Source organism: Zootoca vivipara, chromosome 13 (assembly GCF_963506605.1).
Source record: "Zootoca vivipara chromosome 13, rZooViv1.1, whole genome shotgun sequence".
NCBI lineage: Eukaryota > Metazoa > Chordata > Lepidosauria > Squamata > Lacertidae > Zootoca > Zootoca vivipara.
The window spans coordinates 13,221,427-13,236,696 of record NC_083288.1 but is presented as its reverse complement, the minus strand read 5'-3'; the positions used below and the strand labels follow the sequence as shown (position 1 = coordinate 13,236,696).

The 15,270-nt window shown below is 46.2% G+C and overlaps 1 protein-coding gene across 2 annotated transcripts; it reads left to right on the top strand.

The window, feature by feature from the left end:
- The first annotated feature begins 2,272 nt into the window (after positions 1–2,272).
- Positions 2,273–9,920, top strand: DCAKD (dephospho-CoA kinase domain containing). 2 transcript variants are annotated; one of them, XM_035135624.2, is made up of 5 exons: positions 2,273–2,348; positions 3,409–3,526; positions 5,332–5,535; positions 7,780–7,867; positions 8,783–9,920. In XM_035135624.2, the coding sequence occupies exons 2-5, from the start codon at positions 3,415–3,417 to the stop codon at positions 9,066–9,068; spliced, it is 690 nt and encodes a 229-aa protein (XP_034991515.1). In that variant the 5' UTR covers positions 2,273–2,348; positions 3,409–3,414; the 3' UTR covers positions 9,069–9,920. The 2 variants fall into 2 exon arrangements, with proteins under 2 accessions (XP_034991515.1, XP_034991516.1); XM_035135625.2 differs by having other exon boundaries at positions 2,333–2,412.
- The last annotated feature ends 5,350 nt before the right edge of the window (positions 9,921–15,270 follow it).

Below are 15,270 nucleotides of genomic sequence, written 5' to 3'. Positions count from 1 at the left end.
TTCTTATAAGGCTTGGATTCCCAATCCTTTATCATAGATTCACAGATTCCAAGAATTGTGGAGTTGGAAGGGACCGTGAGGATCACCTAGTCCAGGGCCTTACAATGCAGGAATATTTTTGCCCAACATGGGGCTCGAACCCACAATCCTGAGATTAAGAGTCTTGTGCTGTACTAACTGAGCTATCATATGAGTCACCCTCCTCTGCACAAGTTCAAAATATAGTGTTAATTAAACTTTTTGGTTTCAGTGTCTCCTAGACTTTTTGGATAACCACCAAATAAGAGGGGATGCTACTGAAGCCATTATTTTGCTATCAGATTTAGCAAATGAAAAAGATTCTGCTATTTCTACCTTGGCTGGCAGCAGTTCTCCAGAGCCTCACAGAGCCTCCAAACACCTAAAATCCTCTTTTAACAGGAGCTGCAAGGGTCTGAATATTGGGGTTTATTTATTTCTATTGCGGCACATGTTTATACCTCCTTCCCTCAGGGGAGCAGCAAGCAGAATATACAGTACATATGTCCCAGCCCAGGGAGAGCACAACAATTTCTGTGAGGTTTGGCTGAGTGCAGGTCATCCTGTTGAGTAGATATTTAAACCCGATTTCCCCAGCCAAAGTCCATCAACATTCAAGACACAACTACACTAACTAATCTACTTGGGGCAGGGAGGGAACTAGGTGGTTTTTTGTTTGTTTTCAAGTAAGTTGTCCCAAAAGCAAGAAGGGAGAATGTCCCCCACAAGTCTATAGTGTTTTGTTTTTAAGTTAAACACTAGCTGAAAATAGAGATTTTTGCATTCCAGGGCCTATCAGAAATTTTAAATTCAAGAACTGGCAACAATCCTAATTTAACCAGGGGAGGGAGGGCAGCTTGCATTCAAAGGATCTACAGTACTCTACCACAGAACTGTCATCCAGCTGCCTCTGTCAGCTGGGATTTTGTCCCAAAGACTTTCAAGCACCCAGTCGATACTACTAGTTTTGATTCAGGTAGGTAGCCATGTTGGTCTGACGCAGTAGAAATATATATTTAAAAAATAAAAAAATGTCCAGTAGCACCTTAGAGACCAACTAAGTGGTGCTACTGGACATTTTTAAATATTTTAAAATATATATTTCTACTACTGTTGTTGTTGTTGTTTAGTCGTGACCCCATGGACACTTTGTGACCCCATGGACCAGAGCACACCAGGCACTCCTGTCTCCCACTGCCTCCCGCAGTTTGGTCAAACTCATGTTGGTAGCTTCGAGAACACTGTCCAACCATCTCATCCTCTGTCGTCCCCTTCTCCTTGTGCCCTCCATCTTTCCCAATCTCAGGGTCGTTTCCAGGGAGTCTTCTCTTCTCATGAGGTGACCAAAGTATTGGAGCCTCAGCTTCACGATCTGTCCTTCCAGTGAGCGCTCAGGGCTGATTTCCTTCAGAATGGATAGGTTTGATCTTCTTGCAGTCCATGGGACTCTCAAGAGTCTCCTCCAGCACCATAATTCAAAAGCATCAATTCTTCAGCGATCAGCCTTCTTTATGGTCCAGCTCTCACTTCCATACATCACTACTGGGAAAACCATAGCTTTAACTATACGGACCTTTGTCGGCAAGGTGATGTCTCTGCTTTTTAAGATGCTGTCTAGGTTTGTCATTGCTTTTCTCTCAAGAAGCAGGCGTCTTTTAATTTCGTGACTGCTGTCACCATCTGCATCTACTACTAGTTTGTTTATTTATTTCACAAAATTTATATACCGCTTGATTGTAGGGGAAAGCTTCAGAGAGGTTTACATATGGATAAATAGACAAGATAGAGCTTTAAAAATTTGCACCGTAATTTAGAGTTAGAACCCCAATATAATAGGGTTTTTTTTGTAGTCTTTGTTTGAAATGCATTCCTGTTTATTGGTTGTAAACATGATTTTTTGTGTGTGTGTGGAAAAGTGGCACACAAAGAATGAACAGACCCTAACAAATTAAAACTCATACAGGCTTTCTAAACATTAAGGTAGGCTTGTTTAAATAAGAATGCCTTTAGCAGGCGTCGAAAAAGAATGCAGTGAATGAGCTTCTGTCTTTTTCGCTTGCGAAGAGGAGCAGCTTTAAAACTAGCTTTGACCGCCAGGAAGCCTTTCGAATTCCTTGCCCATACCTTGCTCCCCGCCTCGTTCTCCCTCAAATCGCGACACTGGCTTCGCGCTTGGGGAAGCAGAGCCCAGCCTCCGTGGCAGCGATTGGTTGGGTTTCCCAGCGTGACTTCTCTCTGCCAATAGGAAGTCGGAAAAGTTGGACACGGGTGAAGCCGACGAGAGGGCGAAAAGGTCTCGGTCAGCATTTGGTGGCGGAACCGAACTACTCGTGAGTGTGGGATGTTTTCGCGAGGATCGGAACCCTTCCTTTGCTGAACCCGGGGGCTGGGAGGGTAGGCATATCCCATGGGAGAACAAGCTTATTCGGGTTTATTTCCTGCGCGGCGTACCGAGAGTTTCTGAGAACGTGCAGAGTTCCCGCGCCGCATTCACTGTTGAGCCACCTCAGCAAGTCACCTCGCCTCTGAGATTAAGTGGAAGGGATCCCAGGGTAGCCAGACAGTTCTATCCTTCAGCGCTTCTCTCTCTCTTTTAAAAAATAAATAACAGAAATTTTGGAGGTGTAGGTGGCAGGGGGCTCCACACCTGCGGCAGAAGAAAGCAGTGAATTATATTTGTTTTCTCCCAGTTTTTCTGGAGGAATCTCCGTTTTTCAAAACTCCAACCCTGCCTTTCCAAAGTTAAACAACAGCCAGTTTTTGCGCTCTCTCTCTCTTTTAAGAACTACAGATTTCAAATGCAAAGTCTGTACTGATTAGTAATGATAAACTGGGATAAATAAGAGATACTGGAGGTGGAACACAGTAGCATATTGCAGAGGGCCTGAGCCATGCTCTTGTTAGGACCTAAGGGTTCCCTTGAACCCTTTACAACACTGGTTTGGCCAGAAATCCATCTACTGCAATTACTAAGTTTGCAGATGATACTACAATAATGGGTCTAATTACAGGTGGAGATGAATTATCTGTCTATGTATTTCTAATACTGTAGTATAACCAAATCAGTAATTTTTGATATAACTGTAAAAACTACAGTACTCTTGAAAACTTATTATTCCAAAAATGAAACCTTCATCTGGTTGTAAATATTAAGATTATCCCAGCAAGAATGAGTCTTCTTATTAAAAAAAATGATTTAAATCGAGTCTTACTGGTTTGAATCAATTTGATTTAAATCAAATCCACCCTGATAGGATGTTAGGTGGCGAGGTGGGTTGAGAATGAGAGTAGGGAAAAGTTGAAGCTCTTCAGAACGAAGTTTACAAATGAGCACAAGCTGAGTTTCGCATTTCTTTTGTCGCATAATGGTCTTTTTTCTTTTCCATCCAGGGCAGGATGTACCTGGTAGGATTGACGGGTGGCATTGCATCAGGAAAAAGTACAGTGGTTGCTATGCTGCAGGAACTGGGCTGCGTTGTCATTGATGCTGATGTTATAGCCCGACAAGGTGAGCCAGCCTGTGCTCCTTGGTATGAGGGTGAACAGAAGATGCGCTTTTGTTCACCAGTGGATCACTGGCCAGAGGCAATAGATCCTCCAGGATCCCCAAGGGAGTTGTTGTTGGGTCTGCTATTGGGTTCTCGGCCTGGATCCATTTGTGGGATAAAAATGAAACAAATAAATAGATTCCAGGCCAATGCCACATGCCATGCAGTCTTCCAGTTGTCTTGGGGCCTACCCACATACTGGGTTTCTTCCTCAAAAAAAAGCTGCTGAGGAAGAATAGAGCAGGGGTCCCCAAACTAAGGCCTGGGGGCCGGATGCGGCCCAATCGCCTTCTAAATCTAGCCCACGGACGTCCAGGAATCAGCATGTTTTTACATGAGTAGAATGTGTCCTTTTATTTAAAATGCATCTCTGGGTTATTTGTGGGGCCTGCCTTGTGTTTTTACATGAGTAGAATGTGTCCTTTTATTTAAAATGCATCTCTGGGTTATTTGTGGGGCATAGGAATTGCTTCATATTTCCCCCCAAAATATAGTCCAGCCCCCCACAAGGTCTGAGGGACAGTGGACCGGCCCACGGCTGAAAAAGGTTGCTGACCCCTGGAATAGAGGGTTAATTTGGATCAGGCCTGTAGCACTGGGGAATTGGGCTTAATTCTTTGCTTAAGGCAGGGGTCAGCAAACGTTTTCAGCAGGGGGCCGGTCCACTGTCCCTCAGACCTTGTGGGGGGCCAGACTATATTTTGAAGGGGGGGGGGAAATGAACGAATTCCTATGCCCCACAAATAACCCAGAGGTGCACCTATATATATAAAAATGTAGAAGGTGCATGTTTGTACGGCCGCACCTTTCTTCACAACCGATTGCCCTAAAATTTGCCCATAACATCGGGTGCACATGTGGGAGTGTCTCTATCCACTTACATTGGCCAGATGACACACCTAGGACAGGTACGTAGAAACCTGGATTTCTATACAAAAAAGTGCCCCCTCCAGTGGACATCCAACAAACAACATGCAACATACTGGCAAAATCCCGCCCACTCAAGGTACAAACATGCACCTTCTACATTTATATATATATAGATGTGAGCTTCTAAACTCATTTGACTCACTGCTGCTAGAAAGACAGGATGCTGAGCTACTGCTCTGTTCTAATAGAGCAGATCTTGTATACTTGTTTGTTAGCCTGTGGATTGGGGCTGGAGGCAGGAGCTCTAAATGCAGAAAGCTTGTTAGAGCTCATGTGGCTTTCTGCTTGCGAGGAAGAGAAGCTGCATTCGTCTCATCCCTCCGTCGACAGCACTTGGAAATGTCTTTTTGCCAGTTGAAGGACCTCTGCAAATAGTTTGGGCCAGTTGAAGCTGGGGTTGCTGTGGATTCTCATGCCAGCTGATCTGCAATTGCTGGCCTAACGTGCAGCTCAGAATGTGGTTATCTGTCAGATTTCACACATCTCCAAATTTCTCGACTCAGGAAAAGGCGCAGTATGCGTTATAAATGCACATATTAGGATAGAAACGCATATGTCGAGAAGTAGTGCATTTTAAATATGCATTTTGTGATAAGAAAGCATATTTTAAATACAAATGTTCATGCGGGTTTTCAAAAAGCAAAATTTGCAAATTAATGGGGCAGCGGGACAGATTAGATGAATGAATGAGCATATGTAGGAATTGACGCAAACTGTCTTATCGCAAGCGACGCTTCTCAACTTGCAAGCTCTGATTGAGTTTCCCAGTGCTACCCCTGACAAAAAATCGAAAGCAACTGTGTTGGAGTCTTAATGTTAACCCCTCTTTCCTCAGTGGTCCAGCCATGCTTCCTGGCATACCAGCGCATTGTGCACTCCTTTGGCCCCGAAATTCTCCTGGAGAGCGGCGAGATCAACCGCGAAGCTCTAGGAAGCATAGTTTTCTCTCAGCCTGAAAAACGTAGGCTGCTGAATTCCATCACTCACCCTGAGATACAGAAGGAGATGCTAAAGCAGATCTTGAAATACTTTATGCTGGGTAAGCTACTGGTGAGGTTGCTTTTTAATTTTTATTTTACTTTGCAGAATCCTCGGGGCATCGATACACGCTGACAAAAGCTGCATCATCTCCCTTTGCCCTGTATTTTATTTTATTTTCCTTTGCCGGCCAAGAGGGGATGGGCTGTAAAAAGGCCTCTGAGCTGCTTCCTTTGTGCCGTGTTTGCGCTCATCCATTCACTGCTTACATCCTGAGAATTCTCCCTTCTTTATCCTTGCCCTTTGCATTTTTGCTCCCTTAACGTTGCCTTTAAAGAGCACACACAAAAGAGTCTTTGGGAAGTATTGTGCATAATGTCATACCTTCTGAAATGCTCGCACGCACCCCCGGCACCCCACACATACACACACACTTTTCCCGGGCGCTCTTATAAAAGCTCTTTTTGAACTCGATAAGGTAAAATAATGGTTTGACAGCTGGGATTTCTGCAGCATCTTTCTATTCCCTTTCATTCCTCTGATAACTGTAACAAATACAGCTGACAAATCTGTCTAGTCAAGGGCCTGATAATATCGCTGGCTGCTTTGGAGGTCTCGGGGTAGCAGAGAAGGGTCGCCTTACAAGGAGGAACTCATTGAAAGTAGACAGGGTGGGAGGGAGAGCCAGAACTCTCTGCCTTCCAGTTTCTAAGGCCAATATAACCCCCTTAGATGAGAGGGGAAAGCATTTAGGGAACTGGGAAAATAGCCTCACTGGTGATCTTCAAAGCTTTTTTCTTCAGAAGACCTAGACTTTTCTGCAAATTAAGGTAACTGAAGTAATTCAACTCCCGTCATTTCAATTAGTGGCAATATTATAAAAGCGGCTCCTCCTTTGAACTGCACACTATAATGCTGGAACTTCCCTGTGCTTCCGAAGGAGTTTGCCACATGAAGCCAGAGGCGTTCCCTGGTCAGAAAAACAACATCCCGATGCCTTGTTCAGTACATGGATCCTGGCCCAATTTTGTTGTTGTTGTTGCTAAATAATTTTTATTAATTTTCAATTACAAAAATCCAATCTGCGCCATATTATATTAACATCAGATAAAGGTACCTTTTACTTTAACACCAAAGAGCAATACCAATTCAAATACAAATCAATTACATAGCCAATTATAAATTTTGTGTGGCTTCCCGCTTGCTGTACTTTAAGGTCTTATTCCCTTTAATTCTGCCTCCAAACTGTTGCTCAAGCCAAATACAATCCATTCTTGATAAAATCCCTTATACTACAGCTTACAGAAATTAACTTCAATCGACACATATAATAATTTGTAAATTCACAGGTGAAGTTCTCCTTTCTTCTCCTCTGTGAGGTTTTAATTCTCGTCAGTTGTTCGTTTCACTTGCGTCGGCAAACTATGGCCCACGGGCCAGATCAGGCCCAGTTGCCTTCAGGATCTGGCCCGCGGACAGTCCATGGATCAGTGTGGGGATTCTGTTCGTTTGGGCTGCACCATTTCCCCCCCTGCGCCATTCCATTTTTTGCCTCTCTCCCTCACACACACCGCGGTGGTGGCGGCACCTCCTCCCTCCCTCCACTTGGCTTCTCCCCGCCCTGCCTAGAGGAGGAAGGGGGCTGGGCTGAGCTGGCTGAGCGCCATTTTAAGCAGCCCCTCTCCAGAGCCGCCCTTTCATGCCACTCATCTTCCTGCCACTGCCGCCCTGGTGCTCCTGTGGGCCAGAGAGCAGAGCGGACGAGCTCCCTCTGCCTACCCACGAGAAGCAGCAGCAGCAGCGGTGGCAGCCCCTGGGAAGGTAAGTGCAGCGGCTGGGGCAGGGGGGTGGGGAGGAGGACTATTTGCCCCCCTCACCTCTTCATCCAGCTCCCCCCTCCCTGGTGCCACTTCTCTGGCCCGCCACAAGGTCTGAGGGACAGTGGACAGGCCCACGGCTTAAAAAAAATTGCCAACCCCTGCTTTAATTCTTTATCAAATATTACGCCCATATGAGTTATTCCTGATCCCTTTGTGCCTTTTGGCTTTGTTGATTCAGAGTTACTCTGAAGAGATCTCTCTCTTTGTTCTCAACTCTTCGGATTGCAACTGTAAAAAATTCCACTTTTGATTTCAGGCAGGGAGTCTCCCAAATTTTACTCCAGAATCTGACAACGGGAGGAAATCACACAAACTCTTGAATTTGCAGCGCTTTACACAAAACTCGTTGTGCGTGTGTGGAATGAATGCTTGCAGTTTCTACAACATTTCCTATACAAAATTCACCTCCCTCCTCCCCTCCCCAGGCCATCGGTATGTGATCCTGGATATCCCACTACTTTTTGAAACCAACACGCTGACAAAGTTCATGAAGCACACCGTTCTTGTGTACTGGTAAGGACATTACAGGGAATGATGTTGTTATGTTGTTATGCAAAACCACCAGTCAGTCTGATGCAACAAAGGGCAGAGGATGCCCATTGCAATGCATTGGCTCCTGAACTGAGTCAGGAATCATAGAATTTAGAGTTGGAAGGGACCCCCCAGAGTCATCTAGTCTAGCCCCCTAAAATGCAGGAATCTCAACTAGATCATACATGACAGATGGTCGGTCATCCAAGCTCTGCTTACATGGGATTTCCATGTGACCATTCAGATGACCCGAATCCATTATAACTGATTGCTCGTACAGTCGTACTTTGGAGTCGAACAGAACCCGTTCTCGAAGTCCGTTCAACTTCCAAAACATTCGGAAACCAAAGTGCGGCTTCTGATTGGCTGCAGGAAGCTCCTGCAGCCAATCAGAAGCCCCGTCGGACGTTCGCCTTCCAAAAATAGTTTGCAAACTGGAACAGCCACTTCCGGGTTTGCGGTGTTCGGGAGCTAAAACGTTTGACAACGATAAGCTGTTTGAAAACCAAGGTACGACTGTACTGTACAGTGGTACCTCGGGTTAAGAACTTAATTCGTTCTGGAGGTCCGTTCCATTCATCAGAAGATCTCAGGGCCGTTCACAGAATAAAATGCAAGATAAACCACAAGTAGATAATTAAACCAAAACAGCAAAACAATAACAGACACATTAAAAAAGGCTGTAGAATATTAATCAGCCAAAGTGTGTATGTGGCCATAGTCTCTCCCTGATTTTCCATGTCTTAGCCATGCTGGAGTGTGTAAGAGCAGCAGGAATTGACTAGATAGATGGGAGGGGGTGTACACACACACACACACACACACACACACACACACACACACAGCCCTTTCTGACTTTCTCGCTGAGCTCAGTTCCTCTTCCCTTCCTTTGCCAAGTGACCCACAGAGCCAGTTGTCCCGCCTTATGTGCCGGAACGGGCTGACCCAGGCGGAGGCCGAAGCACGCATTGCCGCCCAGCTGCCCCTCGACCAAAAGGTCAAGCTGGCCGGCCACGTCATCGACAACTCGAGAGACGTCGAGACCACGAGGAAGCAGGTCCTGAAGCTGCACTCCTCGTTGGAGGACTCCATGGACTTCCTCCTGGTGCGGCTGCTGGCCATCACAGCAGCTGCTGGGGTTTCCGGCTTGGCGTATTTCCTACTGCGGCAGCTCATGTCTTAACTTGCCCTTGGTGTTGGTGACGGGGGAGGTAAGGGGGACCAAACCCTTCCGTGTTGGGAAGGGCAATAGAAACCCAGAACCTTTCCCTACTTTTTGCAGCCTGAACGATCAAAAGACCTCAAAAGCCAGGCAGCAAGTCTGTTGTCTTTCCGAAGTGAAAAGAGGCGTCATTCATTCCAAAGTGGCTCTCCACTATCTTTGTACGAGGCTCCCTTGCAAAAGATTTTAGTCGCGCCTGAGGAATGGAAAGGGCTTGTGGGTGTTGTTAACTAATGCTGGTAGGAATTTTGGTCTGCTGGGCCGAGGGGCTGTGGGTGGGGGCGAAATTTGCTGGCTACTACTGAAGTGTAAAAATGCATCCTATTAAATTTGACATGAGGATAAGCTCACAACAAAGTTACATTTTTTAAAAAAAGGGTACTGTGCACCTCTTCTCCCTCCCTCCAATATGCTATTGACTGCATCCTTGAGAGCTTCATTTTCAATGGTTCTCCAGGAATGTGGTCAATATTGAATATTGCTTGCGGGACACTCTGCCAAAATGCTCTCTGTGGGGAACCGACAAGGAAAAGGCGCCTCTAGGAGGTGTGAAAATACCCTGGGAAGTTGGAGAGGCTGTTCCCCCCCCCCCCGAGGCTGTTTGGTTACTGCATTTCATTTAACATCAATTTATTTGTATGACTCATACAGCTCAAGCATTATGTACTACAGTCTTACAATATAGTATTTGTGATTATGAATTGGAGCTCACCCTGCCTGGCAGTTAACCTGCTCTGTTCCTGGCCATACCTGCCAAGTTGCTGTCAGAGAAATAAGGGACCGGGCCGAAAATAGCAGACCAGAAGTAGTGTTGCCGCCATTTTGGAACTGGGCGGAGCATGCTCAGAAGTGACTTTTGATGCTGCTTTGCCCAGTTCCAAAATGGCCACCGCGCCAGAAGTCGCACTGCAGCCATTTTGGAACTGGGCAGAGCAGCATCAAAAGTCGCTTCTGAGCATGCTCCGCCCAGTTCCAAAATGGCCGCCGCGCCAAAATAAACCGGGGGGAAACAAAAAAAAATGTTTTTTCAGCTAGGAACAGCTGGAAAAACGGGGATTTCCCGGGGAAAACGGGAGGCTTTGCAGCTATGCTCCTGGCTGCTTTCTTCAGCTGGTTGCAAAGCTTCACTGAGAGCTGACTGCAAACCGTCACTGGGAGCTGGCTCATTCATGACAATAGGCATCTGGTCGGCCAGGGCGGAAATAAGAATCACAGAATTATAGAGTTGGAAGGGACCATGAGAGTCTTTATTCCTGCGATGCAGGAATATTTCATCTGACATGGGGCTCAAACCCATGACCCTCAGATTAAGAGTCTCATGGTCTATGGACTGAGCTATGGAGTGGTGGCCCTTCTTACCCTCTTAAGCGGGCTTCCTCAACCTCAGCTCTCCAGATGTTTTTGGCACACAACTCCCATGATCCCTAGCTAGCAGGACCAGTGGTCAGGGATGATGGGAATTGTAGTCTCAAAACATCTGGAGGGCCGATGTTGAGGAAGCAACAGGCATTGACCACTGCCATTGCCTCTTCACTCTTGAGATTGGAAGCTGTTCACTGATCAGGACAGGATAAAAGGAGACCATTGCTCCTGAAGGTTGTCAGCCATTTGTCTTCTTCAACCAACTCCGATTACAGGTCACAGTTCCACCAGGACTTTCTCCAGTGAAATGAATGCCAGCTTTGTTGTGCTTTGAGGAAGTTGACAGAAACGGAATTGCCCCGAGGCTGGCTGGGTTTCACATCCTTTCGATATCAATGCCTCCGCAGGCGAAAAGTGAAGGCAGGTATCATCCGTACATTGCCGAAGGCTTGCAGGCAATATCTTGTTTGGTAAATTCCAACACACACAAGAAGAAAATCTCTACCCAGCTTCAAAATGCGCACCTCTCATTCACCTCTCAATGTCCCTCCCCTTGCTTCTTGCCTGTGTCCTTTAAAAAATAAATAAATCATTGATTCTTATTCAAAGGAATACAGAAATACACACCCATTAAAAAGTACCGTATCTGTTTATAATATATTAAGATAAAACAGCCACTTACTGTAATCTAAAGAGGAAGAAAATACAAGGAAAGGAGAAATCTGAAGAAGGAGAAAACAAGAGAAAAGGAAAAGAATGAAAAAGCTAAAGAATGATAAAAGCAAAACAAAAGGACTTCTGGCTCTCTGTAGAATGAAAATTATATTCATTCTTTAAGATCCAGCCATTCTATCTTCTGTGAACCAGTATTTTTTTCAATCTTGAAATCCAGATATTACAAGATAATTTTCTCTTTCACGCAAAAACCATAAGAAATTTCTAGCCCTTAAGCAATGGTAGTAATGATTTTTCTCTTTATCAAACCTATTAGTTTAGCCATCTCAGCCAAGTCCAACAATTTTCCCTGAGTCTATCCTGACTCATGCCTTGGTGATAGCTCCCTCATAGTTTGTTGTGTGTGTGTTGGAGGGGCACCTGCCCATCAACAAATTTGTGAGCTGACAGCTTCAAATGCCTGGGAGATTTGATTTGCATGATTTCCCTCTCCTGTCACAGGAGAGGCACTGCTTAAGTGGAGCTTTCATGTAAGCAGGTATCACAAGCAGAATGCCTGGCTCAGGTGTTCTTGGAAGGGGAAATGAATATCGCCTCCAACCCAGTGAACCAGGACTTCCTCTGCCCTACGCAATTTCCAGCCCCCTTTCCTCCTCCTTTAGGCAAGTGCTGTGGGTTTGTTTTTTAAAAGAAGAAAAAATCATTGATTTTCAACAAGACACGTGAAAAGATTACACCAATAAGCACAGTGCCGTGTGGAATATCAGACAAAGCCTCACCCCACGAAGGTGATAAACAAACATCCACATGCAAAATTGATCGATCCAGCAATGTAGAAACAAGATACAGTATACTTACAGAAAAGAGGGGAGGGAGCAGAATGACCAAATATATTTATATTAATCTCACCCTATAAATAATACTATATATGAGCACCTCTTACATGTTCACGGGAGACAGACACAGAAAGGAAAAATTATTATAGTAACTAAAACCTTGGGAAAGCCCATTCCCCATGGTTGACCAACGTAATAAAATGGTACCCAACAGAAAGGAATCTGTCTCTTCATTTCACCCCTTGGGATCCTTAGCTGATAAAGTTGGTTTTTCTAAAAGTGCCATTTCCCAAACTTTAGAATACCAGAATGCAACATTAGCACCAGCGAGATCTCTCCAGAACCCGGGCTATTGCAACTCTCGCCACTGTAAGTAAATGGATAATCAGTTGGTTATTACAAAGATTCTCTTCTCTCTGTGTTAGAGCTTCACTGCCGCGTACGCAAGATTGTACGAGACAAACGGATTCTCCTTTAAAGCTGAGAAATGGTTGTGACATTTCTGGAGCACCCCACCCAGAGCTCACAAAGCATGCTGCAGCAGCAAAAGGACAGCAAAAAACAACAACCCTGAACTAATGAAAAAATGCTAGGTATTGTTGACAGCAGGCCGATAATTTCCACAGAGGCAAGCCAAAGTTGCTACTTCAACAGGAAGTCACGGCTAACCCCGGCTCCCTAATGAGCGTACATGTGTTTGCAAATAAATATGCCTCTGCTTATAGCTACTTAGTTTTTTCAAGTGTGTAGTTGCAGTATCTATAATTATATTGTGCCTGTGGCCGCAAAGTCTCTGATGCTGGATTGCCTGCGGCGACCGAGAATTTGCTCTCAGTGCCAGTTTGTAATCCTGTGAGGGAAGGGAAGGGAGTCAGTTTGGCTGGGACTATAAACACGGCAAAGTGTGAAACTGGGAAGAAGCTAATGGGCAGTGTGTATGGAGGTCTTGGACAGCCTGGGTGTTGTGGTCCAAAGGAAAGCAGAGCAATATGTTTGGCACCAGCTTGGCCTCAGGAGTTGCCGGAAGGAGGCGTACAAAGTGCCACCCAACCGTCTTAGGGACTCCATTCTGAATTTGTGCAGGGTTTACTCCTGAGCCTCTTCTTCTCCCGCAAGACGGTAGAGGTTTAGGATCAGAGTCTTCCTTCTCCTGGTGGGGCTACCTTCCCAGGTTGACGAGCCCCATCTGCCCCTCTATGGCAGGGGTCAACAAACTTTTTCAGCAGGGGGCCAGTCCACTGTCCCTCAGACCTGGGGGGGGCAGACTATATTGGGGGGGGGGGGGAATGAATGAATTCCTATGCTCCACAAATAATCCAGAGATGCATTTTAAATAAAAGCACACATTCTACTCATGTAAAAACATGCTGATTCCTGGACCATCCGTGGGCCGGATTTAGAAGGTGATTGGGCCAGATCCAGCCCTCGGGCCTTAGTTTGCCTACCCATGCTCTATGGGGATGTGCAGAAACCGCCTTCTTGACCATTGGACCCACTGTCCGCTCCTCCAGAGCCTGTCTTCACATGCAGGGGAAATCCCTAACTCGCCCAGGGTTTGAGACCCTTCAGCTGCCCTCACCTGGTTTACCTGGCCAGTTGAAGCCATCTTCCCAGGATGCTGCTGTCGCATGCTGACGGCTTCTGGGAGCCACAGGTGAGAGCTGAGTGCAGGGTGGGGACCAAAGGTGGGCAAACCGCCCCAGGAGGAGCATGAAATGTCCCCCACCAGAGGGACCACCCCTCCCCTTCATCACGTGGCGCATAGTTAACAACTATGGAACTCACTTTCATGGGAGGCAGTGATGGTTCCCATCTCGACTGGCTTTAAAAGAGGATTATAGAAGTTCAAGGAGGTTAAGGCTATCTGAGAGCCTTCTGGCGGTTTCCTCACCGCAAGACATGAAGCTGCAGAGATCCAGGCAGAGGGTCTTTTCAGTAGTGGTACCCACCCTGTGCAATACCCTCCCATCACATGTCAAGGAGATAAAAAAACACTATTTGACTATTAGAAGACATCTGAAGGCAGCCCTGTTCAGGGAAGTTTTTAATGGCTGATGTTTTACTGTGTTTTTAATACTTTGTTGGGCAGTGCCCCGAGTGGCTGGGGCAAGCCAGTCAGATAGACGGCTTCTCCTCCTTCTCCCTCTCCTTCCTTCTTCCTTCTTCCAGCTTTATGACCCACAAAACCCCAAAGAGGCAAACGTGTCCAGAAGAGGGCAACCAAAATGGTCAAAGGCCTGGAAACGATGCCTTATGAGGAACGGCTTAGGGAGCTGGGTATGTTTAGCCTGGAGAAGAGAAGGTTAAGGGGTGATATGATAGCCATGTTCAAATATATAAAAGGATGTCATATAGAGGAGGGAGAAAGGTTGTTTTCTGCTGATCCAGAGAAGCGGACACGGAGCAATGGATTCAAACTTCAAGAAAGAAGATTCCACCTAAACATTAGGAAGAACTTCCTGACAGTAAGAGCTGTTCGGCAGTGGAATTTGCTGCCAAGGAGTGTGGTGGAGTCTCCTTCTTTGGAGGTCTTTAAGCAGAGGCTTGACAGGCATATGTCAAGAATGCTTTGATGGTGTTTCCTGCTCGGCAGGGGGTTGGACTGGATGGCCCTTGTGGTCTCTTCCAACTCTACGATTCTATGAAAAAGGGCCTTAAAGCTGTAGACTCAGAATTCCACATATCAATAGGAACTAGTCAACCAATTGCAGCTGCAGGGTGTATGCAATCAGTGAACAACCCCAAACTAACCGATTTGAAAGAAGTCGGGGGGGGGGGCGGGCGGTACTTCGCTCCCCCAGCAGAGGGCAGTGCCAGCCCAGTTTCGCTCTGGTAGGGTAAAGTAATTAAAGAGAGAGATCCAAGGTGTTTGTGGATGTCTGCACGCCCAGCCCGCAGAAGCTGACGCTCCATTTTTTCCAGAAGTCCACCTTGTCAATTGTTCTCTCTTGATTAAACATAATAAGGGCAGAGAACCCCTATATCCGTCAACTTAAGTTTGGTCCCGTCTGCCGGAGATGTGAGAGGAATAGGGAGATGGCATTTGGCGGGCTCTGCTCACATCGGAGGATTTGGGTGGGCAGGGATTAGGTTAAGTCGTTTGACACTAATTCGCTTTGCTACATCTCTCTCTCGGCTTATCTCTTGCCTTTGCCATCAGCACACTGACCCATCTGGATGGCGGGGCTGCAAGACGGCGGCCGCGGCCGCTCTCAGGATCCCAGCTGTTTTTATCCGAGGCCAAACTGGATCAATCACTGTCTCGCAGCATGAGAAGCCAGGAGGCATGA

Excerpts from the sequence above, each read along its gene's own strand:
- DCAKD (XM_035135624.2), top strand. The coding sequence starts at position 3,415 with ATGTACCTGGTAGGATTGACGGGTGGCATTGCATCAGGAAAAAGTACA. Across the intron at positions 3,527-5,331 it reads TGATGTTATAGCCCGACAAG|TGGTCCAGCCATGCTTCCTG; the intron begins GTGAGCCAGCCT and ends CTCTTTCCTCAG. Across the intron at positions 7,868-8,782 it reads CACACCGTTCTTGTGTACTG|TGACCCACAGAGCCAGTTGT; the intron begins GTAAGGACATTA and ends TCCTTTGCCAAG.